The sequence below is a fragment of the Camelus bactrianus genome, chromosome 34, assembly GCF_048773025.1.
Source record: "Camelus bactrianus isolate YW-2024 breed Bactrian camel chromosome 34, ASM4877302v1, whole genome shotgun sequence".
Taxonomy (NCBI): Eukaryota; Metazoa; Chordata; class Mammalia; order Artiodactyla; family Camelidae; genus Camelus; species Camelus bactrianus.
Genome location: NC_133572.1, coordinates 9,327,800 through 9,355,777, shown reverse-complemented (window position 1 = coordinate 9,355,777; position 27,978 = coordinate 9,327,800). Strand labels below are relative to the sequence as shown.

Below are 27,978 nucleotides of genomic sequence, written 5' to 3'. Positions count from 1 at the left end.
GTGACGCTTAGGATTCCGAACGCACTTCAAAATGCGCCCAACATGTTGAACAAATTAACCAGAAGCATGATTTGTAAAAATGAACATAGGAGCAAATTAGACAACTTCTCTAATGCACACTAATGGGGAGGGAATGGCGGGAGAGGGGCCTGCTGTTAGCAAAACTGAAATGAGAGAGGGGGTCTTTGGGTTCGAATCTGGACTTGCCCGTTAAATTTAGCTTGTCATCTTGGGAACATCCCTGGGCCTCATTTTCCCTCCATGTAAAATAGAGTTAATTGTATCTCTCTAGCTCGTCACAAGTACAGTGTCTGGATAAAATGGATGAGGGTTGGAAAGCCCTCTGAGATATAAAAATATGCATTGACTTTGGCCTGGACTCAGAAACTCCTGTGAACCAGCCCTCCACAAACACACACGCCCTTGTCTAGATGGCTGCACCATAAAAGGCAGCTTCAAATGGCTACGAAGGAGACGGGAGAAAACTGGATAATCCTCAGTCAGAATCTATCAATGACTAAAGAGTTGACTCTGAGAATTTATGCTCAACTGTGTACAAATTGACTTGTTCCCACGTTTATTTTTCCAGCCCAGAAGAACCCAAACTGAAACTCCCCCTTTGTGGGTATTATCAGGTAATTTAGTGATTGATAACGTTGTTCTAATCCAGTGCTGAGAAGGGACATCTAACTTCTCTGGTCCGCGTTTCCACCACATGAAATAAGGTGATAGGAAAAACGACTGTAAGGGTCCCTTTAACTAACATTTTGAGTTTTGAAAATTGAAGGAAAAAGGAGGGCGGAACTGACGACTGACTAGTTCATGTCCTGGGCCCCAGGCCAAACACTTCGCCTCCCCATTGTCTCCTCATCATGAAAATAGCTTTGGTTCAGTTCAGGCCAGAGCAGCCTTAATCTACCACTGGTTTGTAAATCAATCATTAGACTCAACTCAAAAGCAGCTGATTCTATTTCGGTCTGACTTTCGATGCCAAAACTCAACCCCCAGTTTGTTTGGTTTTAATAAATGTATTCTGTTGTTGTGAACGTTGTGCAAAATGGAAAAAACAAGTCTAGACTGGTCTTAGTTCAGGAAGTGAGGGCAGGGTCTCTTTATTAAAAATAAACATCCTCTTTTTGCTTCCTCTTCACTCTTTTCTAACAAATCTGCTCCCCAAAACCCTTGGAACCCAGGGCTCCAACACATGGCACATCTTGGTGAATAATAAAGCCAAGAAGCCAAGAAGTTCCTAAAGGCAGCTGAGAGTAATACAAGGTGGACATGACCAAAAACCAGCTGCCTGAACCCTGGTAGGATCCTTCATCTCCCCTTTGTAAAAGCTGGCATGTTAATCCCAGTGAATGAGACACAATTTTGTCTGAATCCTGCAGTCCATGCTTTCTGGCCCTCACTGCCCTTCCAGCTTTAACTAAGGATGGTGGCCCTTATCACTTCTTGTCCAAACACAGTATTCGGACCTAAAACTAAATCCAGGATTGAGGTTTTTTTTTGGCCCTCTCTCTCCCACCTTCAAGGGCTTTCTTTTCCTTTTGGATCTGCCTTTTCTCTCTCTCTCTCTTTAGGAGATTTTGTGAAGTGCTATTAAAATAGAAGGGTTTATGATTAGTGAGGTACACAAGTGACCCACAAAAATAATTAGCTCTATTTCTTCAACACGCACTTGGAAGGGGCTGGTAGAAGGGAGTCTAACACGGCATTAAGCACACAGACTCTGGGGTCGGACAGCCTGATTCTACGACTTGTTAACTGCGTAATAAAAGTGTAAACTTTCACAAGTTTACTGGTTTCTCTGTGCCTTGGTTTTCTCAATGTAAAATGGGAATGGTAACAGAAATAACCTCCTAGGTTGGCTCCGAAGATTAAATGAAATCGCACAAGTTAAGGACTTGGCACAGAGCGAGCCTCGATTACCATACCTGAGAAATATCCCAAAGTGGGCAGACGTCACACACTTCACAAGCTCTCTTTGTTTTTCCTTTCTTTCCCTGGTTTGAGCTAAGGCACTAGCTGTTCATTTTACCTAGAATGCCGCCCCCCTTCCGTAGTTAGCAGCTCCTCATCAGTCATCAAGGGTCCCACCCAAATGGGTCTCTCTGGAGCTTTCCTCGGGTCTCTGGGCTCCCCTGGCATGTGGTACAGGCTTCGAGGAATACGGCATTGATCACATCTTACTGCTGCTGTCGATTTATAATATATTTATGTATCTTTAAAAAGCATATAGCAGACACTGAGAACTCAATACATAGTTTAGATATCTCTGGGATACATCCCCAAGCCTGTTTTCAGTAGGTTCTTTCTACCACCATGTCTACGCTGACCTGAAAATGTGTGAGCATGTGACAGTGACCATCAGAAGCCACGCAGCTGCCTGAGGCACAGAGGTTTTTGAGCACAGAAGTGGAGCAGAGCAAATAGGGCTTTAAGCCTCAGGATCAGATCTGAACAAATCAAGAGACTCCCCAGAGTTTATCTTTTTGGTGTAGGAAATCAGCTTGGTTGCCTCTGAGAATAAACTTGCTGGAATCTATTGGTTTTCTCCTCTAAGGAACTATATATACATTTCCCCGACAGGAAGGCCATAAAAATTAGCATCCCTTGCTATCAAGTTAACCTTTTGGAATTTAGCTGGTTACTTACAGAGCCTTTGGAAAATTGTAAGTATGGATTAGACCAGGAATTTACTGATGGAAAATTACATCTGGGAGGGGGAGGAAGTGTTGAAGTATAAGAAAACTCATTTTTTCAAATTAATGAGTGTTTATGAGCAAGTAAAAGGACAAAGAATAGTGAGGGCATAAAAGAAGAAAGGAGAAACCAACAGAGAGGGAAGAAACGGAAGCTTTTCTCATTTGAAATTAGGAGGCACTAAATGTGGGTCTCTCTCTCTCTCTCTCTCTCCTTCTCTCTCATTGGCTCCTGTGTAGGCTGCTCTGGAGATGTTCACAGAAGCTCCAAGACATGGGAACATAAACTAGGTAACCAACAACTCAGATTAATCAAATCAACAAACATTCCAAGGCAGCCTTGAGGAGTGGCATGAGCTCAAATCTGAGTTCTCTTCTCAACCCCAGCATTTACTGGTTCAGTCTTTGAGCAAGGTAACCTTTCTAAAACTTTCTAAATTCCAAAATGGGGGTAACATGCATACTTGGAAGGGTTTCTATGAAAATTAGAAATAATATAAGTGAACTATCTGGAATATAATTGGTACTTCATAAATAATGGATATTATTATTATATTATTTAAAAGTATACAAAGCAATGTAAGTAAAACACGACTCCTAACCTCAGGTGGGTTTATAAGCAGTAAGTATAGGAGACATTCAATTTAGTGTACAAAAACATCTTCAGTGATTATTTCCTGAAAATAGAAATTTTTCAAAAGCAAAAAAAAAAAAAAGAGAGAGAAAAAGTCTCTGAAAGTTCTGAGGAAAAGGGCAAAATGCCTTAAGACATAAAAGATGGCAAGTTTACCTCCTAAAACAAACATATTACAATGACTTGGCATTTTTATTAGGAAATAGGTTTTTTGCACACTACTTCTCAGGCCAACTAAATACTATATCAGTGGTCACACAGAACATAGGACCGGAGCTGGTCCACAGAAAACTGAAAGGATTTAGGTGGGCATAGGAAGAGGGGTGCATTCCAAAAGGAAAGAGGGGTGTGATGCAGAAGGACCCAGTGTCTGAGATGATCCTGAGCTTTTAAATGCCCCCATCCTCCTGGCCCCAATCAAAGAAACCCCTGACACCCTTGCTTTACTCACAAGTACATTCTGGACCTTCGTCCTTAGTTTGTGTCCTTGCGCTGGGCTGGGAGACCTATTACTGATCTCTTGGTTTCTTGTCACATTTCCCGTCTACAGCCCCAAACTCTTCCCTCGGACCCAATATTGTTCCTCTGGTTTTATCCCTTAACTTCCTATCCTTGATAATAATTTTAAACAGTGTCTTTTTCTGGTCCTTCTACATGATATTCAGCCTGATCCCATGAGGCTACCAGAGCTAGGGTGCATGCCAAGTCCTCGGTCCCTTGAGAGGGAATGGAAAAAGACATGGAAAATACAAGATCTTTGTAAATTAATTTGACTGAGGCAGAGTATTTGGGAAGATGAGTGGTTAAAAACATTGGCAAAATCTTTTGCAAAATTACACAGTTCTTTCCACGTTGCCTGTTTTATAAAACACGTTGTGTTTGCCAAACTATATTAGCTGAGAAGGCCCACGGCCCACGAAAGGCTGAGTGACAGAAAGAATCCTTGGGTCTGAGGTTATGCTAGGTCACTAAACTAAGAGCCAAAGTCAGCCTCTCCAGAGTGGGAAGGGCTTTCTCTTGTCTTCTTAAAAGGGAATGTAAAAGTATTTATGGTCATAGTCGTATTTCTTACACAAACTCAACTATAAGCCCTCATTACAAAAGTGATTCAGCAATACTTTTAGTGTGACTTGGTCAAACAGCAAATATGTATTGATCGCCTACTCTGAGCAAATGATCCCAATGAATTTATGTGGTTTAAATTCCCTATATATAACTCAGCTTTGTTGAGATTGTGCAATATATTGTTTGGTTTTATTATTATAATTATTTGGTTTATTATTATTAGTCATGAAGGAGTTGAAAAATAGTAAGCAAAAGGAAATGACAGTCACTTACTCCTAAGGACTCGTCCCCTTCATTCATCCCTGTGTACAAAGCCATTTGTTCTATGGAGGAAGACAGGGAGGAACCCATTTAGAAAAAAGTGTATTTTCATTTATTTTGAAAAACACATGTAAGCATTTTATTTGCACAGGCTGATGACTCCCAGATTTATACTTCCAGTTCAGATCAGACACTGAGCCCCAACCACTTACTCTGTATTTCTAGCTAGATGTCACAAAAACATCTCAACTCATTATACCCATTGTCACTTCTCCCATAAACTATGAATTGCTCGGAATTAGCACCAGTTTTGCAAACCAGAAACAAAGGAGCCATCTTTGACACCACACCTGTACCTCTACATTCATTGGTTCAACATTACCTTCTAAATAACTTTCATCTCTTTCTTCCTCTTCAACATCATGTTAGTTTAAGCCACTATCACTCTGGCACAGGGGCTATTGCAAGGGTCCCCCCAGGTATCTCCCTGCATTAACTCTCACCCCTTTCCATTCTCTTCTCTTCACTGCAGCCAGACTCATTTTTTTTTAACACAATCTGATTAATGTCACTTTTCTCCTTCTTAAAGTTTTTCAATGGTTTTCAATTACCTTTAAGATAAAAAGAAGTTAGATCTTTGGCATTTCCACACACAGTCCTGCCTAATTCCTCAGGGTTTGTCTTGTGTCTATTCTTTCCAGTTTTATTGAGGTATGACTGACAAATAAAAATTGTATATACTTAGGTCATACGACATGATTTTTCAAGTGTACAGTGTGTGAAATGGTTACCATAGTCAAGTCAATTAACACATTGATCACCTCATATAGCTATCTTGTGTGTGTGTGCACGTGCGTGTGTGTATGTGTGGGGAGAACACTTAAGATCTTGTGCCTTTAAAAACACAAAGCCTCATTCCACCTTTCAACTTACATAGTTATTATTCCTTGAACCTGTAAGATTTCTTCTCTTCCTGTTCTTACTACCCCGTTTATATATTTAACTCCTATTTATACCTCAAATTGCAGATCAGATGTTCTTCTTCAACACATTTTTTTCCTAGCCCCCTAAACTAAGTCTTGGTCCTCTGTCATGTACTTTCTTAATTCACAGTACTTCTCCTTCATAATATTTATCAAAAGTTTATAATCATGCATTTTCATGATTATCTCATATAAAACCATGTTCTAGAAGAGTAGAGATCTCCCCATCTTTCTTATTACAAAAGCACAACACACTGATGAACACATTTTGGGGGCAGATGTGGGGGGGGGGGTAATCCAAAAGAACATCCAAATATGAAGTGACCTGCAAACCATGTAGAAGAGGTGGAGACCATCAAAGCAATTCCTATGATCTTTCCATTTACTTTCAGCATTTGCCACTACCCCATATAAAACTATTTACTTATTTGTTTTAGGTTATTGTTTGTCTCCTCTGCTGGAATTAATCTCCACAGGAGCAGGGTTCTTGCCTGCTTTGCTCCTTACTGTATTCTCAGTGCCCAGATCAGTACCTACACATAGCAGTGACCTGATAAATAGATGGCTTGAAAAATAAATGAAAGTGAATGTCACATTAGAATGAAAAAATAATAATTTTAATGAGTCTACAGAAGTGACTCTTAGGTCAAAAGTGAATTTGGGCTCTGGGGAAGAAGGAAATGTTGTCTGTGATTAGAAATCACTCTTAGTGTGTGAGGATGGTTGGTGTCTAAGAACAGTACGTATGGAAAGTGAGAATGAGAACCTAGAAAGACAGCTATGGAAGGAGCACAGGAAGCATCGGTGAGATGTGTGGTTCCATTCTGACGGTTGTTGAATGCATCTTGGTAAGCCATCATCATCATCTTCTTCATCATCACCATCATTATTAGAAGGGTAAAACTAACAACTAGTGGACAGAGAAAGAAAGGAGCTGTTTAATTAATCTTTTTTTGTGCCCACCCCAATTAACCACTTCAGTGAAGGGTGAGGTTCTAATATCTTTTCCAGCCTTTTTACACATCCTAAGCAGCCTAAACTTTAAAACTCCGCTAAGGCAGACCTATGAACTGGGAGGATGTGGTGAGGTCCTTCTTCTAGGTTTCATTGAGCTGTGGGGCTTTTCAGAGGCTACAGACATGAGCAGCACAGCTGGACCAGGGTTATTCATGATGATACGCATTCCTTTCTTTGGGAAAGTTTAAAACAAATAAAACTTCCTAATTCTGGAATCTGAAGAAGTGTAGCCCGTACGTTCTGGCACAGACTGAACCTGACTAACTACTGAGAAGGCCCTACTGCCTTGATTGCAGAAGAGTCTACATTTTTGCTACTGTGATATTTGAGTGACTAACTGACCCACTGTACATTCTGGGTTTCTTGATGTTTGTGTCGGGTCCATCTTTGAATTGAAAGCAGCCAGCATCTAAAACAGTGTGTTAATGTGCAATATAACAGCACGCAATCAATATGCAATGAATCTGGTTGAACAGACAAGTCAATAAATGGCCAGGAAAAAATTCATCCAGCAACACAGAGAGATGGCACAGATGCTTGTTGTATCTGGGCGTCAAAAAAAAAAAAATTCAACCATTCAGATTATCTTCCATCACTGTTGTTGGAGTCTTTGAGTTTTCTTCATAGAGATTCTGTGGTTAAATTAATTCAAAAATACTTGGTATTGTGAAATGTACACTATTTTCATTACATTTTCCAATTAGCTATTACTAATAGAGAGAAATGGTACTGTTGTTGTCAACTGATCTTGTATCGGCAAGTTTACTAACCTCTCACTGATTCTAGTAGTTTGTTGATTGGATGACTATTTTTTATGTTATTCAGATAATATTGTCTTATTAAGAGGCGCTTGAAATAATTTTTTCATTCTTTTGTTTTAAGCTTCTCTATATCGTTTGTCTTAAATGTGTCTCTTAGAAAACATACATTATTAGACTTCTTTTTAAAAATCTATTCTAAGAGTCTGTATGTTAATTGGTGAGTTTGGCCCATTTACATACCTAGAATTACCACCTGATTAAAATTACTTTTTACAGTATAATGCTTTTTACATAACTGATTAAAGAGTTTCTCACAGCATTTATAATTATTTCTTATCTCTCTATAGACTATAATTTTATTGAGGACAGATATAAATTCTAATTAATACAGTATCTGGGACAAAGCAGATAGTTTAAAAGTGTTTGTTGAAAGATTAGCAAATGAATGAATGATTATTATTGTGCTTAGAAATTGCCTTGTCACTAGTATGTTAACTTGTTTTTATAAGTTCTACTTAGCAAATAATTATTAAGTGCTTACTATTTGCCAGGCACTGTGCCATGTGTTACATTAGAACATCTAATCTTTACTCTTTAGATATTTATAGTCTAATATAAATGACATATAATCCAATACAAATGATTATACACTCACATATAATATGCACACAGAGAATCGTCTGAAGTCAGGTGACGCCCAAGGCATCCAAGCCCATGGTATCCCTGTGGACAAGTCGGTCGCAGCTCTGAGCCTCCTTTTCCCCATACGAACTCTATAAAAATAAACCATATTCTCATTATCAAGGTAATATTTTAGGCTACATTTTGTTTTCATACCACACATGTAAATTTTTATTAGACTTTTTCAGTTGTTTGCATATCTGTTATTCCTGGTCCTCTTTGAAGAGTACTAAGAATTATCTTTTTTTATGCTTTTTTTTTTCAATTTTGGTGCATGCCTCTAGTGGGAATTTTTTTCCTTCAAGTATCATTTAAGTCCTAGATAGTTTAAATAATAGGCTATATGCCAGGGCCTGTATAAATTTACTTAGATAATCACTGAAATGTTTCATTACCTTTTCCTTTGTTGATCTTTTTTTTTTTTTTTCCAGAACACTCAAAATGCCTGAGGGTTCTTTAACTGCCTTTGTTTGGATAATTAATTCTAATCTTACACCATATGGAAATCATCCCTACAAGCCAGCCTTGTCAAATCTGTTCATGGCAGCCCATGTTGTTGCTTTCTTGTTGTGCAACAGAAAAGCACTCTGGCAAGAGGAATGGTGAGTCAGTTTTTTCGCTTATCTTTGAGCACACGCAGGAGGCGTCCCAGCCAGATGAACGGCGCCTGGCCTTTGCAGGGGTCAGTCTAGATACAAAACACAATATGAACACAAAATGTGGGGCTCAGAAATCCAGGGTAAAGCTGCCAGACTAGCTATGGTTAAAATTGACTTCCAGTTGTTCCAGAAGCAATTTTACTTTTGCATCATTGTCCATTTGATTTATTTCTGGCACCAAAACATTAAGCATTTAAGCACTGCTTTTCTCAGAGTCCACGGTATAGAGGACAGCCAATATCTGTATTTGAGTTCTCCTTCCCAAGAATTTTGGGCTTCAAAATGCCTATTGCCCACAAATCCTCCAGCTCTGGCTGCTGACCTGGTGAGAAAGTTCACACGTCATTGTCATCTGAAGATGGGAAGAAAGTACTGCAATGCATTCCAAGAAATATAACACAACTTCTGGGAAAAGGGAAAATGGCACAAAAGTTTCTTCCTTTCAGCTATTCAGCAAATGTTCTGTGAACGTAAAAAAAAAATTGCATGTAGAGAAAGAGAAGTTTTCAGATGGCCCTACTCTCTCTTTTTCATTAATCAACTTTTTCTTTCTTATAGACAAGACACATATTTTTCCTTTTCGAACAAAAATTGTGCTCTGCTCTAAGTTATTTGGCATAGATGAAAGGCTTGTTTTGGTGAAAAAGTGAAGAAAAGAAGGACATGAAACACTAATGAATATTAATCATTCATTTTTAACTTAAAAAAGTAATTAATTTAATTATTTAGCTAATTCTTCCTTTCGGCAATCTTTCATATATTCTTGTTTTCTGTCCATTGAACGTCTTCTATCCATAATCTGTAAACATTTGCTGCTGTACGTGGAGTCAGATTCCTTATACGACCTTCAACTTTTATATACAGTTTCGCTCTGTGTAAAAATTCCAGATGTAAAGAAAAACACATAAGGGGAAAATTTACATCCTCCACACAGTCAGGGGACATGTCTTGTTTTACTCTTCTAGAGGAATTCTTGCTATTGCAGTGATTTTCCTTGAAGAGAGCACATACTTTTTCATGTATTTACACTATAATTTAATTTTACAATATTATTATCTGGAAATTTTTCAAGAACCTTGCTATTTCGTAAAGAAGATAATCAGCTAATTTAATAGCTGGATTGCTATATAAGCCAAAGGTAGAAAAAAATAGGAGTGAAATAGCATTTTTCCCTTCTTTGAGCATACTTATAATTATTTAGTTTTTCAAAGTATAGCAATTTCCTGTCCTCACAAGGAATTAAATTTACACTTCAACTAAAAGGCAGGGATATATTGAGTGCGTGTTAGGAGACTTCTTGGGGGGGACTGTGAAGGGTAACTTCACTGAGCTCTCATGGTTTTCAAGCACCGCACAAAGTTCGTGGGTAAGACAATGTGTATGGAAATAGGGCTACAAAGATGAATAGAATACAAGCCCTGACTTCCCTTCGAGGAGCTTAAAATTCAGTGTAGGACACAGTCATGTAAACAGACAATTTCAGTATTTTGCAATGAAATCGGGTATGATTTATGAACGGGTGTCCTAGGGTTACTAGGAGGACATACCAGAGGCATTTAACTTAGTATGTGAATTCAGCAAGAGACTTCTTTCTTCTTTCAGCAAGATGACTGTGCCCTAGATAATAAGTTGAAGTCTGGTGGATAAATGTGTCTAGGGTGAAGGAAGAGGAGGAGATTGGTGACTGTACCATCAGTAGTTGGGGAGAGGGCATGTGGCAAATACAGAGAACAGAAATGCCTGTAATTCAAAACGGAAGAAGGTATGTGCTAGTAAAGAAATAAAACAGAATGCCTAGGGAGTGTTTAAAGGACAGAGAAATAACCCAGTTGGGAAGCTTATGTAATACATCATGAAGGAGTGGGTATTTCAGATAAGCCTTACAAGATGCCCAAGGTTGCTATAGACGGAGATAGGAATGCAGAAAAAGAGATTGCACAACAAAGTGAGCAAGTTGTGATGGCAAGCGCTGAGGGATGTCTTAGAACAAGTTGCTCAGTTAGAGGATTGGTTACATGCAGGGAAAATGTGAAGGAACACAATGGGAAAGACAGCTGGGAATATAAGGAAGGGAACTGACACTTAATGAGCAACTACTATATCGCCGACACTGGGTATTTTACAAGGATTAACTCTTTACAACAATGTATGTAACAACTGTCATCCCTCACATGATACAGTGAGGAGATGACTCATTCGGGGTCACATAGCTCAGTTAGCAGGAGTAATAAAAAGAGCTGCTTTCATTGAACATTCACTATGTGCCAGCACTGTGCTTGCTAGATGCTCCTGTGCATTATCTCATTTAATCTTCATTGCAACTCTATAAGCTGCTTTCCATTGGCACCCCCATTTTTTCAATAAAGAAATGAGAATTAGAGAAATGGCAGGGATCACGAAGTGGCAGAGCACAATTCATATTCAATCCTGCCGACTCCAAAGCCCATGCTCTTTTCCACTATCTCCTAGGTCACCAGAGAACTGGGGCTGGAAGGGGGATATTGGCTCAACTCAAGCGCTGGGCAGCTGTTGTAGGTTTTAAAGATGAACAAGACCCAGCGGCTAACCTCAGAACCCTCGCAGTCTGGTGGAAGAGCAAGACAAACAAGTGTTCACGCCGGACTCTCATCCTTTCTAATCCCACGCCCCAGCTCATATCCATTTCACCTGCCCTTCTAATGCTCTCCCAAACAAAACAAAACAAAAAACTACATTACATCTTGTTCCCTTCAGTTTCTCTTCCCTTCCTTTTGATCCCAGTCTTACTCCCACTCATTTATCTCCAACCAAAAGCCAGAGAAAGAATGCCCAGGAAAAATCCTTTCACTCCTTCAACAAAATAGAAGTCCCTTCCAAAATTTCACCGTGGCAGGAAAGAAATAATCTAGAATTACGAGAAAGACAGGAAACAGGGAAATTGATACACTGGAAGAAATCGGGGTCAAGGATGATGCCACCAAGCACTGGTTATAGGTCTGTTTAAGTGAACAGCAGCAGGCAGGCGGAATTAAATTTCCACAGGTCATCATAACCTCCATTTTGCTGCAGTATTTTCCATCACAGTTCTATCAGGGAGAAATCAGATATGGAAACTATCTCTTACTTCACAGCCTGTTCACTTTTTAGCTTCATCAGCAAGGAAGTGTTCTGCACTATACTCTCCCTAATATGAACCTTGAAATTTTTCCCTTTCTGTCCTGTTTCAGTTTTCTTTTTCCAAAATTCATCCTACTTCCAAGGTTTGCAGTGATTAGATGAGGAAACAAAGGAGAGGAATTGCAGAGTTTCAGATATCTGCCATGAGATTTTTCTCTCACTGATAAAACCCTGGCTAAAAAGATTGCCCTTTATGTTCCAAGAATATCAAAGCATATCAACATCTAGCTTGAATGAATGAAGTTATTTGACGACACTGGGAAATGATAGCAGACAGCGCTTACTGGGAGGCAGTGATATGAGTGGAGTTTTTGCAAGGCATCTTGCAAGCCCAGGGGTGGACATCCAAACACCAGTCAGCCCTGGAAGAACCATCTGCAAAATAGCATTAAGGACACAGTGTTCCTTCAAGCACTGGATTACATAATTATTTCTCTATCTTGTTTATCTATTTCAAGGATGAAGTAATCTAGAAGCACAAAATTATGGAAGTCTATTCCAACTCATGCTTAGAAAGAGAATGAAGTGATTTGTTCAAAAGTCACACAGGCCTTGTGTGGCAGCATCACAACTAAATTGAGTTCTTCTGGCTCCCAATTTGATTCCCACTGAACCAGCCTTTGCTGATTCAATCACTCCCACTTTTTGCATTCTCGCCTCTACTTTGGTCATTCTCAACAATCTCTTCTTTGACTATTGGGGGAAAACCAAAATAACACTAAACCAACAGAGTTAAACCAATCTTGTTTGAAATAACATGGTGTGTGTGTACTCCATGGCATCACAGGCCAGCTGTTAATGGAGGCACTCCATGTGTGTTGTTTTATTTAATCCATCCAATAGTCCTGTCAGTCAAGTTTTATAATCCCTAACTGTGTCACTGAGAAATGTGAGGCTCTGGAACTCAAGTGACCTGTTGAATGTCACATAATAATATTCCATGGTATATATATATCACACTTTCCCTATCCATCTATCTGTTGCTGGACACTTAGGTCGTTTCCAAAAACCATATCCCTCAGCCAGAAGGGTTATTGACTTTCTACAGGATCTTTCTTCAGAATCCAGTCTTATATGGTGATTGTTTTTCTGAGGAATTACCAAAAATATGGAGGGAATACCATGATGGAGTAAAGACAGGGGACCATCACTCCAATTTTTTTGTTTTTTGTTTTGTTTGAGGAAATAATAAAAGAGCAGGTGGAAAAGACACAGGCTGGAATACAGAAGGAGTTTGGTAGATTTGATTTGTTCAGCTACCAGACTTTCTTCTACTCAGTTGATTACCTAAAGGTAAAATCACTTTAAGAATGATTTAAATTCCCATTTCAATGAGGTACCTTTGGATTAGATATAAGGTCCATCCAGATATCCACCTCTGACTGAAGGAGTTCGGGGAAGACCATGTTGGCATTTCTCATGTCAACTTTAAGAGCTGCTAACTATTTTTAAAGTCTCAATAATTAATGACATCATTACCATGCTTACTTCTCTTGAATCGTTCACTGTTGTTTAAAGCTGTTGTCCTATCTTCCCTAGAACTACTTCAAGTTCTTGAGCACTGTGACCTGGTGAACAAAGCTATCATCCTCTCCCTTCCCTTCACATCTTTACAAACATTTAACATACTCCTGCTCTGCTTCCATCTTGCTCTTCAACCTTTTCATATCCCATTTTACCCATCTTCAAGCCTCCACCAATATCTCCCTTCAGTTCCTACAAGTTACTTGGCTCCATTTCTTGCAGTTGTAAATTTCCTGACTACAAGAAGAAATATTTTTATGTTGGTGAGTTGGGATAATGAAAGGAGAATACAAGGATGTGGCAGAGTGAGGGATGACAGTAGAACAGATCGGAAAGAGCCCTTTCCCTTCCAGCTAAGGCGATGGTACCACCGGAGAAATTCCCCAGACTTTAACTTCACACTTCTCCCAGATGAAGCAGCCAGAGTCTGATGAGAAAATGGCCAGCTGTTTTCCCAAGTTCATCTACAGCCAAGATAGGAGACACAGAACCTGGTCTCTGTTTTGCTTTGAGTTGAAGGAGCATCTTATAAATTTAGCCTGCATTTCCAGTTTTGCTTGGGGTCTAAGTAACTATTAATTGGCTTAGTAGACACTGCAGAGCCTATATTCCTATACCAAACCTGGTGACAGTCAGCAAACACAAGTGTTCACAGACTAGGGTAAGGCTTGGTGATTCCTGAAGTGAGCTAAAAGGTTTGGGAAAGCAGCATATTTGAGTTGGAGCTAGTTTGGATAGAAAACTTAGTGAGTAGAGTACCAAATAGAGAAATGAGGGACTTGCATTCCAGTACCAAATTCATCCCTTTCTTTGATTTTATAAGTCATTGAACTCTCTGGGATTAAATAGCAACATGCATATTCTTAATTCTTACTGTCCTATTTCAAAGAAAGTTGAAGAAATTACTGTTAAATATGTGTATCTTTTTGTATAATTTTATCTTTAGCTCTGAAACTGAGGACTCAAGGATCCCTGCAGACACAATCACAAAATTATTTAAGCAGGTATCAGAACATTAGGGAATATTATGTGATTGTATCAGTGGTTCAAATCATATTCTCCAAAATCAGACAGCCCTGTGTTTGAATCCCATCTTTGCCACTTAGTTGCTGTGTGACCTTGGATTAAATATGTAACCTCTTTGGGCCTTAATTTACTCATACATAACATGTGAATAATCATACTCAGCTTGTAGGGTTATTGTGAGAAGTAAAGAACACAAGGAATAAAAAGTAATTATCATAGTACCTACTGTGTAGCAAAGACTTGATGAGTGATAGTATTGCTTAAATAGTATAATTTTATTTCATATCTGCTCTTGTATTTAAAAATTGAAGCTTTTTAATTGAAAAGGGTGGAGGAAATCATCTATACAGGAAGAATAGAAAAATTAAAGTTGTTCCCAACCAGTTCTATTTATTTAACATCCAGACTTCACCTTTCCCCAGAAGTTTGTGTCCAGGCTTCCCTACTTGTTCCTGCCACACTTGAGTTTGAAAAACACTGATTTTCACTTGGTTCAGCTAAGACAAGTAAGAAAAGGAATGAGGGATTGGATGCATGGGAAGCTATGCCCATTAATAAATCTGAGATGTAGAATCCATTCAAGGGACTTCCCTTAAAAGCACAGAACTAAGAGGTTGGCACTGTCCCATGATATTGGCTAGATTTCTCTCAATTCATTGACCTTTGATGTCCTAGAAAATGATTTCTGTTTTTACTTTTAGGACTGCTGCTTCCTAACCCTTCTCTTCTTTGCCTTTTTCCTTTACTGGCAAGAATAAGGGTTTTAGTGCTGCCAGTAAAATAATAATATGAACTCATAAAACCAACATTCTGTGTTTAAAGCTGAATCTCATGGAGCAGAAAAAAAAAAATCTGACTGGAGCCAAGAAAATTTCTCAAAAAGACAAAATGTCTAGCAGTCTGAAAAAGAGAAAAGATAAGAAAGGACAGAGAAAGGAAGATGTAGGATTGGTGGGGAACTATAGTAACTTTATTACTACTGAACCATTAATTTAGTCACAGAAATACTGCAGAAAAGGGATAACTCTTTTGGTGGATGCTCAAGCACATACTTTTCTGAGAAGCTTCTCCCCACAGTAATTCCTGGCAGCTCTACCAACCTTCTCCCTCCTCCATTCTCTCCCTGAATTCTGATCTTGTCATCAGTGTATAATGCAATATTCTGCAAACAGATATCCCTGGGTGCCCTCCAAAAGGTCAGTCCAATGAAGAAGCATATCACTTGGTCTTCTCTGGAGCCAGCTGGTTGCCTAAACAAATGTTTTAAAGAAGAAGAGCCACTGATTAAATCTGTGATTTAAGAACACACTCTATTCATGAGAGTAGGGTCCATATCTGCATTTTTCTTGACTATATTTCCAGCTTAAGAGTCGGCACATAGTAGATGATCAATACATTTGTAAGATGGATTGATGGATGGATGGATGGATGGAAGAATGACTAAAACCATGAGGCTACTTTTGGCTCTGGAAGGCATGGCCTTGCTTCTCTTTTCCTCCTGAGGGCAGGTGCCACAAGAGATCTTGTATTGCTCTATGGCTTCTGTTGCCTGGATTATACCACACTGTAAATCTAGCATGAGGAAATTCCTTTGCAATCTCAAAAAACTGCCAATCATATCACTGTCTCTCTCATATCTTTGTTGTCACTTCTGGGAGTGTCTTTAAATATTCTCTTCACTAATGAATACTTCTCTTTAGTTAGGGGGAAATATCTACATAAATTTTTTCACAACGATCTAAAATTCAAATATAAGTTCAAGTTTCATGTGATCTAATCTTTACAAGATGTCCAAATTAAGAAAATACAAACTAGCAGACAACATGAGTTAAAAAAATTTCAACATTTTTGAAAAATTCTCAGTCTTTTGCAATCTCAAGCAATACTAATTGTAACCAAAGCAATTCTTACTTTGTCTTTTCCCATGTCTCATTTTCAACATCTCATGTCTCACAGCTGCCTCAAAGCTTTTCTCTCTACAGTCTCAGCCTAAAACTCCTCCATCCAAAGAACCAAGTCCACAAACCTCTTCTCATTTCTCTCCCTCCACTTTTTTTCTACCTCCACTTTTTTCTCTCTCCCTTCTCTCTGATGAGTCAATCTTGGTCTTTTGAATTAGTCCAAATCCTCTCCAAAAATACACATGGCTGGAGTTGGCACATACAAAATTGTCAAAAACCAGGAGTGATATGGGAGGAGAGAAAAAGAAGAGCTCTGAATTCTCATGCATGTTAATAATCTTTAGGAATCATATATAAATGGGATTGAGCCTAGGAGAATCCAGGAATAGATGGAAACAGTGGAAAAGTGAGTGACTTGTGAGAGACAGTTTCCAACAGAAAGTGTTAGCCTTACAAAAAGCAAGACAATAAAGAGAGATGCTTAAAAGTTTAGGAAACCCAGCAGGAGCACTGTTTAAAACGAGAGAAAGGTGAAGCTTAAGTCGGAAAGAGAAGTAAGATTTTCAAGTTTGCATTTGGAGAATGTAAACATAAACAATTGTGATATCAGAAGGCTGACAGCACAGTTGCCATCTGACCTTGGGAGAAGAGGGGACTTCTGGAATCTGCCAGAAACGACCGAGCTAAAGTACTGGTGAAGAGAGAAGTCTCTTTAATTCAGGAGATGGGGTTCGGGTGGGAGGTGACTAGCCTACTCATTTCAGGGTGAAACAATGGAACTAAACTTGTTTCAAATCATAATGACTGGGGGTTAGTGACTAGGTTGAGTACACTTAAATGCTGTAGGAACCACCCGTAACTAGCTTGTTCCCCTCAAACCATGCCACATAGTAAACTGGCTTTTTCAAATATAATGATTTGGATGATTTATCCTGAAAAAGGCCACAGAAGCCAACAATGAGATCCAGTTTGTGACTTAAAGAGGGAGATAACCACCAATCGTGTGAGTAGAAATTGTGATGGTTGAATATATCAGGGATGAGCATACATTATCCTCTTTCTGAGGTCTTCTTTAAGATTTCATCCCAAAGTATATATCTTTTAATATGAAAAAATCTGGAGAGATAAACCTAAATTTTATTGGTCCCTCACAACTCAGTAATCCTTGGGATTACAACTGAGCTATTCCCTTTAACAGGAAATCCTTTAGTATTTATAAAAACCTTCACAGGGTCGGGCTTGGGAGGGAAAGTCCATCCCAATAAGACAAAAAGGAATGAGGCAGGAGTTGTTCCATCTAGTTGTTCATCACAGCTCCTTGAAATAAATCTTTATTGACAGTATCCCCACCCACCTCCAACCCAGCCCTCTGGCTGTTCCAGCCCAAGTTAGAGGTCCTGCAGCTTGAGCTCTCCTACAATCTGCTGCTCCGTGACACAAGTCTATTTGTCTGTGAAGGAAACTCTTGGGTACCCAGGCAACAGACACACCTGATAGAAAAGGTTTTCTGATTGTCCAAGAGGTTTTTAAAAAGAGCTCTGCCTGCAAGTTTACCAGAGGCACCAAATTGAGATCTTCCTCCTATAAGAAAAGAAACAGCACTTCTGGTACTGATGATGTGGAGGTGGATGCTTGTGAAAATCTGTATTGGAGGATACACAACAGCTAAAAAGCAAAGTGAACAGTAAGCAGTTCTTACTTACCTCCTTAGGGACGCGTCTTTTTGTCTCTACCTTCCCCACAGCACCCAGCATGGTCCCTTGCTTCTCATCTGCCACTCACTAAAAGCATATTGAATTAGTTCATTATCAAGACAATGCCTTCAGAAAAAGTAAGATGGAGCGCTCTTACCCTTGCTGTACTTTAGATCAGTGATACCCAAGCCTGAGAAAGCATTAGGGCGCGGGTTTGGACTCAAGTCACAAAACCGGATGGGCAAGCTGCTAGGGAGCCAATTGATGAAACAGAACTCAGGGAGTCACTGGCCATCTCTGTCCTGCCGGGTACTTGGAAAAATGCAAAAGGAGTATGTCACCAGCAGAACACCCAACTGGTCTAGGACTGATGAATTCAGCCCTACTGGGAAAATAATTCTAAATTAGAAACAGCATAGAAAGTGAAGTCCTTTCTGCCTCAGAACCCCTGGTCCATCCATCAGGGGAGTGAACAGAACACTATGGCTCTGTCTATGGACCAAACCTGAAAGACCCAAAGTCAGGGCCAGGAAGGCAGACCAGAGAAGGAATTAGAAAGGCAAACACGTGTTTGCGGCAACTCCCTTCTCCGTGGACTTTTGCCCAGGTCTGGCCAAAACACAAGGTGGCCACAACCTCTGTACCAGGGCAGCATCCTGTCGGAGCACAGTCAGGTCCAGGAGTGAGGGAAAACTGCTCACCCGGAGCAGATAATATCTGGAAGGAATGAATATTTGGGAAAAGTCCCAGTGCTAGTTGAGTGCCAACTAGTCCCCACCTTCTCCGGCCCCCCTCCCACTGGTTCCTCCCCTTTCAGCTGCTCTGATTCTTATAAAAACTCCACAGCCTTTCTCCAACAGCCTGTAGGAGCCTCTCTCTCCACTGCTGCTGCAAGAGACGGTGAGAGTGACCCACAGGACCCGGAGAGACCATGAAGAGCCTGCTCCTTCTCTCCATCCTGGCCGCCTTGGCCGTGGCAGCTCTGTGTTATGGTGAGAACTTTCTCCTGCCATTTCTGTTTCTTCCTTTTCTGCCTCTGACTTCAGTTTACTTGGATTTGTCCTCTCTCTCCTCCTCTGCTTCCCTCTTTCTCTATTATAATCTTAAGAGTATCATTCTTTTAACATTTCCCAAGCCCTTTGGACACTGACCTGTTCCATCAAGTCTCTTTAATACTCTCAATATGCAGACTCCCATCGGTAACCTAACAGGCAAGTTCTTTCTATGGGATGTCACTCTACTCCTGGAAACTGCTGTTTTAGAAAGAAGATATTAACTTCCTGGCCCTTGAGCTCTTGTTTTTTAAGGATGTTTATTTAGACTTTAGTAACAGCTGGTTAAGGGTATTGGTTGAATCACTCAGCTTTAAGAAAATCAGTTTTCACATAAAGTGTTAAGTGTGGTCCTCTTTAGAAACAGGACAATCTCACAAACTTACGACATTTCTTCAGTGAATGAATTTAAAAACAAAATTTTACATTTAAAGAACCTCAGAGAAAAATCAATTTCATACTTTCTCTTGTTAAAAGATAAACTTTGCCTGGTTTCTCTGTATTAAAAATACCTGTGTCTGTTCAAAGGTTATGAAAGGAAATCTGATGCATTCAGTCTTATGCTTCAACTATGCAGATATTCTAGGTGTTCTTGAGCCATCTGTCTGTTGAAATTCTTACTCTTGAAACTACTCACAAATTTTCTGTGTCAGAGACTTTGTTTTCTTCACCTCCTTTATTAACTTTTCAAGCACGTTCACTTGCTTACAAACATGAGCTGGTCATGACCAGATTTACCTGCCACACTCAGGAGAACAGTAGAAAAAAGAAAACTTCTGCTTTGGCATCATCACAGTTCCTTCTCTGAACTGGCGTGGTGCCCAGGGTGAGATGTCAGCTGGAGCCAGCGGTTTCTGTGGCTGTCAATTTAACACAGGTTCTTAAGAGGCTTCCAGAACCTCTTAGAAACCTGTCTTGGTAAAGCACAGCCGAGCTGTCTGCCCAGCCTGTCTTGGAGAAACTTGCCTGTTGTCTAGATCCTTTGTCCCCTCCTTGAGCCTGCTCTCAGACAGGTCCCAAATTAATCAAGAAAGGCTCTCTGGAGACTTGTGTGCAGTGCTTAAACTGTCTTATTTCACAAGACTAAAGAACTTCATAGCCCTTGGGAAATTTAAGCTAAGACCCTGGCCACCAGCTCCTCCAACACCGGAAAAACTAAAGTGTAGAGATACCCCAGCAAGGACAGAGCTAGAAAAACAACTCACAAATCCTAAACGCCTGAAGTTTGTAACAACCACACAGCTAAATTTACTCTTCCCTCCCTCCCCTACTTTCCCTATATTTAGACTATTGTGGTATGCGAAAAGTAACAATAAATGAATCCTTTTTTTAAATTCCAGAATCTTATGAAAGCTTGGAATCCTATGAAATCGGTAAGTGAATATTTGACTTCTTTATTTAAATCTCATGTATTAAATTGCTCTCCCAATTCTTAAATAGACAGAATGGTAGTACATATAACTACCATTATATGTAGGGAGGGAAAAGAGGGTCTCTTTTGAAAAACTAAAGTAAATTGAAAAAAATCTAATGACTATAACAATGGTCAAAGGAGCTATTTTTAAGCTTCAAGTAGTGTAAGATGGTATTTAAACTGCTTTCAACATACTTGGGAGCCATAGAATCTCATTTGGAAATTTTAGGTTAGCACCACATCAACCACACAAGTGGAAAATGAGGAGTAATGACAAATGACAAAGTACGGAATTGGAGGCCGGATGGGAGACCACAGGCGTCAGCATCATGTTGGATGCTACTGCATATCTGAACTTACAAAGACTGAGCATGGGGAGAAATAACATACCACTCTCATCTTTAATGTTCATGATTTTTATGATGCTTAAACTGTTCATTTACTGGAGATCTAAACTGTACTTCACAAGTCCTTAGGACAGAGAGAATTCCTCCTCACAGGAATGATAAACACACTTGGGTAGGAATACCAAAATCAAGAAAGGCAACACTGGAATTTGACACAACATCGTAAAATGACTACAACTCAATAAAAAAATGTTAAAAAAAAAAAAGAGAGAAGAAAAGAAAAGAAAGGCAAAGTGATCTCCCAAAAGCAAAATCAACAAGCCCAAACTACCAGGGCCCCTGTAACAAATCTCTGAGATCCACGTGTGGGTTGTCCATTTCTTTCGATCGGGCAGTCTATGAAATATGCTTTAGCTCCCTCTTCGATTTTTGCAGATCTCTAGTTACATGAAATGCATGAATGGATGAGCCTTCAACTATTTTTGTGTTTGGGAATATTCATGGAAGTACTTTCGATGACTCTTTCTCTAAAACTGCACTTTTATTTACTTTCTGTTTCAAGGTCCCTTCATTAACAGGAGGAACGCTAATACCTTCATATCCCCGCAGCAGAGATGGAGAGCGAAAGTCCAAGAGAGGTGAGTGACAAAACTGGACAGAGGAGGTCGTTTTTCCCAGTGAAGTGAGAATCAGGCTTTTTTTTCCCCCATCTTATGTATTATTTCTAACTGTATACCAAAATCAAAGAATTTTAAAACAATGTACAGAAGACCACCGAATTTCTAGAAGGCTATTTTGTAAAAGGCCCAGAAAGAGAGGGAGGGAGAAGGGGAAGGGGACAGAAAAAAATTCCACTTTCATTAACAAAAAAAAAAAAATTCCCCGACATCCACCTTTCCTTCCTGTTTTTCAAATATCTCTTCAGATTGGGGGATGAATGGGATCTCTATATGGTATTTCTGTATTCTTTCTTTTTTTTATATTTTCCTTTTTCTTATTTCTCCACTTTCTTTATGCGTCTCAGTTTGAGCCTTTTTTTTTTCCCCCACTTTCCAGAATCCGAGAACGCAGCAAGCCTACCTATGAGCTCAACCGGGAAGCCTGTGATGACTACAGACTTTGCGAACGCTATGCCATGGTCTATGGATACAACGCTGCCTACAATCGCTATTTCCAGCAGCGCCCAGGGGGCAAATGAGACGGGGGAAAGTCTCTTTCTTTCCAGAGCATGGTGCCTGGTTTTGTATTCCTTCGCAATAGCATCACTGAACTATATAGACATATACAAATTGCTTGTTTATTCAGTGTTCTTGTCTGGCTGCACCCCTCTTTACTGCCCCCAGATGGATAAGTAATGAAAAGTGCAGTGAAGTGAATGTCGAAGGGGAGTAAAGTTGTGTGATTATTACATAATAAACTTCTAGTTGGATACTTTCATTTTTTGAATCTAATTTATTCTGCGAAAATGCTGAGGTATTTCAATCATGGCCCACCTAGCCCAGAATAGGAAATTCTGCTAATCATGTTCTAATGTTGATTAGAAGCCTAAGTGCATAAGAAGAACAAAATTTAGAAGACACCCACCTAGCCATAATTTGTCTTTTCTCTCTCTACCTTGGAATCAGTAAAAGATTCCTTCCCAGTATGTGTTTTCCAGAATTTTCAAATGTTATAGATGGTGGTTAGGAACAGAGCCCAGGGCTTCCCAATCCCAATTCAGACCTTGTTCTTCTCCGCTGGGAGAATGGGTGCATGCCCACCTCTACAGTCATTCCTTCTGGTAGGCCCACTGCCTTTATCTCTTTGGTGCAGTATCTTTCTACTCCTTCAAAATCTGGCTTAAGATTCAGATACTTTATGAAATCACTGATGGTTAAATCCATCCAGTTCCCATTCACACTACTCAGGGCAGTATCCAGACCTTCAAGAATGTACGTCAAGAGTCATGTGCAATGATATTATTAAAACCGTTTTGACTAAAGTTTACACACACACACACACACACACACACACATTTGCTTGTCTAACATTACAATAAACTCTTTGAGGGCAGGCACCACCATAATGGCAATTTCCTTTTTCTCTGTAACTTTGGCACTATGTTCTGTTCACAAAGGGTATTCAATGAAAGCTGAGAAAACAGGCTGATTAGTCATGCATGGGAGTGATCAGCCAATTCAGAAACTGTTAGATTCATCATAATAATGTATGGTGTATAATTTAAACCATCATCATATTAATATAATGCTGAGTGTTTTATAATTTTCTAAGCTCTTTTGCATGCAATAACTCATTAGATCTTAGAACAATGCAGAAGATTGGTAATATTTATTAGATGGTAAAGTTGAAAATCAGAGAGTTAATTTTCTGAAGATACCGTAGTAAATGCAGTGGTTTGCCCCTCAGACTGAGATGTTATTCATGTGGCCATCAGATATATTGGCAGCAATTAGGAAGGGCATAAGGCTCTGCCTGGGTTCCATTTTCTATCCCATGGCCTGAAAACTCTCCAAGAGGTCAGGGCAATTATAGAGCTCACCTTATTTGTTTCCCATCTCTTATGCATTAATGTCAAGTAATCGAAAAGAAAGAAAAAAATAGAGGGAAAGGGGAGCCAAAAAACAAAAGGGACAAATTGAAAACAAATGGCAAGATGATAGATTTAAATCTACCTCAGTGATCTCATTTTGTGTAGTGTCTAAACAGTTTGATAACTATTTTACATCTACATATGTTATAGATCCCACAATACTTTCTTTTTTATTATTTTTTACTTTAAATAATTATTTTCTAAAAGATTTAGATAAAACGAAAGTATCTCACATTTACCCATGTAATTCCCATTTCTAGTGCCCTTCCTACTTTTGTGTACACCCATATTTCCGTCTGTGTCATTTTCCTCCTACTTGAAGGATTTCTTTTAACATTTCTCATAATACAGGTCTTCTGGAGTCTTTTAAGTTTTGAAAATTTGCCTTCATATTTGAAAGATATTTTCACTATATATCGATACCTATGTTGCCACAGTTTTTCTTCTAATTCCTTTTAGATATTGTTCCATTGTCTTCTAGCTTGCACTGTTTCTGATATAAAGTCTGTCAACACTCTTCTCTTCATACTTCTGTATGTGCTGTGTCTTTTATCCCTGGCTGCTTCTAAGGTTTGCTCTTTATCCTTGATTACGACTAAACTGTTTATGATGCATCTTGGTGTGGTTTCTCTTATTTTCCTTGTTTTGGGGGTCATTGAGTTTCTTGAAATGCATTAAATTTAGAAAAATTTTAGTCATTATTTCTTCAAATATTTTTCCTCCCTCCCTGCATTTCTCTTTTGGAGACTGAAATGGTAGGCACATTAGGTCACTTGAGGTTGCTTCATAGCTCCCTGATATTATTTTCATTTTCAAAAGTTGTTCTTTCTCTGTGCATATCATTGTTGAGTTTCTTTTCATGTGTCTACAAGTTTGCTAACTCTACCTTCAATAATATATAATTTACGGTTAATCCTAGTCAGTGTATTTTTCATCTCAGTCATTTTAGTTTTCATCTCTAGAAGGATGATATCTTGAATACAGTTATGATAACTATTTTAATGTTTTTACCTGCTAATTTCAATATCTATGTCACTTCCAAGTTGATTTTGATTGGTTGGTTATTCTACTCATTATGGATCATAATTTTCCTACTTTCTAAATGTGATGCCAGACATTGTAAAATTTACCTTTTTGTGTGCTGGATATTCCTGTATTTCTGTAAGTATTCTTGAACTTTGTTCTGGGATGCAGTTAAATCACTTGGAAAAAACATGACCATTTTAAGTTTTGCATTTAAAATAGGACCAACATAGTATTTAGTCTAGGGACAATTATTTCCCCCACACTGAGGTGAGACCTTCTGAATACTGCACCCAATGTCCCATGATTGGGTGGTAGGAATAGGCAAAAATCCCAGCCCTGAGTTAGTGCCAACCACTGTTCCCTCTATTCCACTTGGACAGTCATTTCCGCACACATATGTGCCAATCAGTTTTCTGCTGCATACATGATGGGTGCCCTCCACAGTTATCCAGAGATCCTTTCTTCTCTCCAGTATTTTGTCATGTGAACTACAACCACCATATTCTCCCAGAACTTTCAACTCCATCTCAATTCAAAATGTCCACCAGATTCCATCTTGGTTCCCCACTTCCCGAGCAACGGCCTGGAAACTTTCTTACGATAATAAACTGCAACAATCAAAGGACTCACTTTGCATGTTTTCCAACTTTTAGGGATCACCACCTTTTGTTTCAAGTCCAATGACTTGAAAACCATTGTTTTATATGTACTGTATGTTCCTTTAGTTGCTTCCAAAGAGAAGGTAAACCCATCCCTGAGACTCACTATTGGCTGAAAGTCTATTATCAGGTACAACTACTTTAAATGGTCACCCAAGCCTCAGAGGTTCCCCCATAGAATTGGCTGAGGCATTTATTGCAATTGCACAACAGTTCAAAAGTTCACTTTGCCTACTCCTACTTTCCTCACCCTTCTTATGTTACACCAAAAAGAATTCCCCAATAAACCATCTGTACACAAACCTCCAAGTCTTAGAGTCAGTTTCCCAGGAGCCAGATCTATCACAGTCATTCAGATAGTAAATTGTGGGACCAAGGTCCTCCAGCTCCAGACCTCTTGTTTTATTCATTATACAACACCAGAGTCATAGTTTCTGAGCTGGCAAGGAACTCAGCAATAACCTAATTCAACCCCCTCATTTTACATTGAGTAATTTGAGAGCTTAAAGATTAAATGACTATTCCAAAGGCAGGTAATTCTATTCTCTTGAGAAATTCACTTGTACTGACTTCATAAAATCTAATTCCCTAAACTACCTTTTATATACAAATGGTCCATACATTTGTATCAATCTCCCATTGTGTATAGTCATACTTTTCAATCTAATTAAGTTATTTTTAATGTAGTTTCCACCTCAGTCAAAATTTTATCTGTCCACTGTCTCAGTTCTATTTCTTTTTTTTTTTTTTTTTTTGATAAACCAGTTTTTCAAAGCTAAGACACATGAAGTGATAGGTCACAGGTCTATTTTCTTACCCTTTCATGACTGTGGTAAGGCCTTTCATGGAGAAGTACCTCCTGGGAACAGAAGAGTGTTTAAACACAGGCAGAATGCTCTGCTTTATCCCATAAAAGCAATTTAGCATTTTAGCATTGTATTTGAGAATAAGGATTTTGAAACTAGGTCTCCCAGCTCTACCACATAGAACTATGAAATTCTTGGTTAAATTAATTAATCTTGCTGGGCCTCAGTTTTCTTATCTATACAATAAGATGATTCTAGTACCCACCTTAGAGTTATAAATATTAAATACGTGAATATATGTAAAGTGCACAAAACACTGCCTAGCATCCAGTAAGTATATAATAAGTGTTAGCTACTTATACTGTTATTTTCTACTGTGTTATTACTATTATTGTAATATACTATACCCTGGATAGTAGGAAATGACAAGAGAATTCCTCTTTGGGGATTCTCATTTATACCTTGAAAGAAGCCAGCAGGACTTACATTCAAAAACTAATGACAGCCCTGGACAGCTTGTATCCACTCCATTCTTCCCTTTCTCCCCACCAAGCTATATCATCCTAAACTGACATAGCATGCAGTTTCAGAAGATTAAGCCAAGGAAGTTCATTTTGATTTAAGGAAAATTCATGATCTTAGCTTTCATGTTCAACTGGGTTTGGAATTCTTACAGCCATACTTTTATGTAATAACAAAATATCCACATTAGAAAATCCACATTAGAGTTAAAGTTATATATTTATATAGTAGTTGTAGTAGTAGATTCAAGCACCATTTTCATCCCTACAGTTACCTTTTCAATAAAAGAAACCTGCAAACAATCTGTTGTTCTACATCCAAGTTCTTGAGCACCTTGATTACCCATCACTAGACTTTTCTTCAATTCCTCAACCCTACTGCTTCTGGCCTAGTTCCCTGTCATAATACAGAACTCTAATGAGAGTAAATTCTATCCTAAACTCATTCTCTGGAACCGAGATATTATTACTTCTCTGACTATCACCAGATATACTTTCTGCCATGCCTCCTCGCCCAGTAAGAATTCCTGGCAAGTGATGCTAACTCAGAACAGAGCATATTAATCCACTGTGCTTTCCCTTTAAGAATGGGCACCTTTATCCAAGAGGTGTTAAACACCCCAAATTACCAATTACAACATAGTGGTATGTCTCCAATAAGAATAATACACGGGTCTGAGAATGAAGGTACAGAAGGAGGAGTGGCTCTATTTATCATATTTTGTAACCCACATGAGGAATTTATATTTTCTATCCTTAGGATTCTAATACCTGTGGGCTTGGAAATCCTGGTTCATATAGACAGAACAATTTCTCCAGGGATGCTGAGAAAGCCCCATTTAAGCTCTAGCTGCTCCCGAGTCACTTGAGGCTCTTCATGATAAGAGACCAGCTAGCAAGTAAAGGAGTAATTTCCTAAAGGGGGTGAGTGAGTGTGTTTGTCAGGATAAGAAAGGGCTTCTGAATCTAAGAGGGGAAGAACGCATTTGCTACCTGAGTAATTTGTTGGACTATATCCTGATATTTCTCAGCCCAATTGTGATGGTAAATGAACCACACAAGCCACAGTCTGAGAAGGTCATGGTGACCAGCTCACAGCTCTCAGGAATGAGCATCTGTTTCACTTACCAACTTACACACCTAGACCACCAGATGCGCTAACTGCGGGAGGGAGTCTAGAATGGGGAGTTAAAGACGGATGCGATGGCACTCCCAGTGGCCTTGCAACCAGCTGCAGCAGCCCAGGGCTGTAGCCCTCCCTACACTAACCTCCATGAGAATACGAACTTGCTCTAGCAAACTAGACTTCGAACATATGAACATACCAAAGGACAAATTACAGAGTTGGGACAGAAGAGAGAGCTGTCACACTGAAACTGGGAACTACATTTCTACAGAACAACCACAGCACCCAGGAAAAGTGTGACTAGAACCTATGTGCTGTAATTTTTTTCCTGGAGAAGGGACCAACCAGAATCCTGGAGAAGCTGTTCCTG

At 39.2% G+C, this 27,978-nt stretch overlaps 2 protein-coding genes across 11 annotated transcripts in view; one reads left to right on the top strand and one right to left on the bottom strand.

The window, feature by feature from the left end:
- Positions 1-6,243: 6,243 nt before the first annotated feature.
- C34H12orf60 (chromosome 34 C12orf60 homolog) overlaps positions 6,244-27,978 on the bottom strand; it is a 71,162-nt gene continuing 49,427 nt past the window's right edge. For 2 of the 10 annotated variants that reach the window (XR_006721842.2, XR_012504053.1), the window contains 4 exons: positions 18,077-18,154; positions 9,089-9,228; positions 8,082-8,199; positions 6,244-6,558 (listed from right to left, as the gene is read on the bottom strand). The gene's annotated coding sequence lies outside the window, so the exon portion shown is untranslated. Of the gene's footprint in view, positions 6,559-8,081; positions 8,200-8,502; positions 8,796-9,088; positions 9,229-18,076; positions 18,155-18,224; positions 18,870-27,978 lie in introns of those variants that run through there. The other 8 variants (XR_006721841.2, XR_012504055.1, XR_006721846.2 and 5 more) reach the window with 6 other exon arrangements.
- On the top strand, positions 18,903-22,317 carry MGP (matrix Gla protein). The gene is made up of 4 exons (XM_010946469.3): positions 18,903-19,059; positions 20,460-20,492; positions 21,443-21,518; positions 21,937-22,317. Exons 1-4 carry the CDS (start codon positions 18,999-19,001, stop codon positions 22,076-22,078), a joined length of 312 nt encoding a protein of 103 aa, XP_010944771.1. The 5' UTR covers positions 18,903-18,998; the 3' UTR covers positions 22,079-22,317.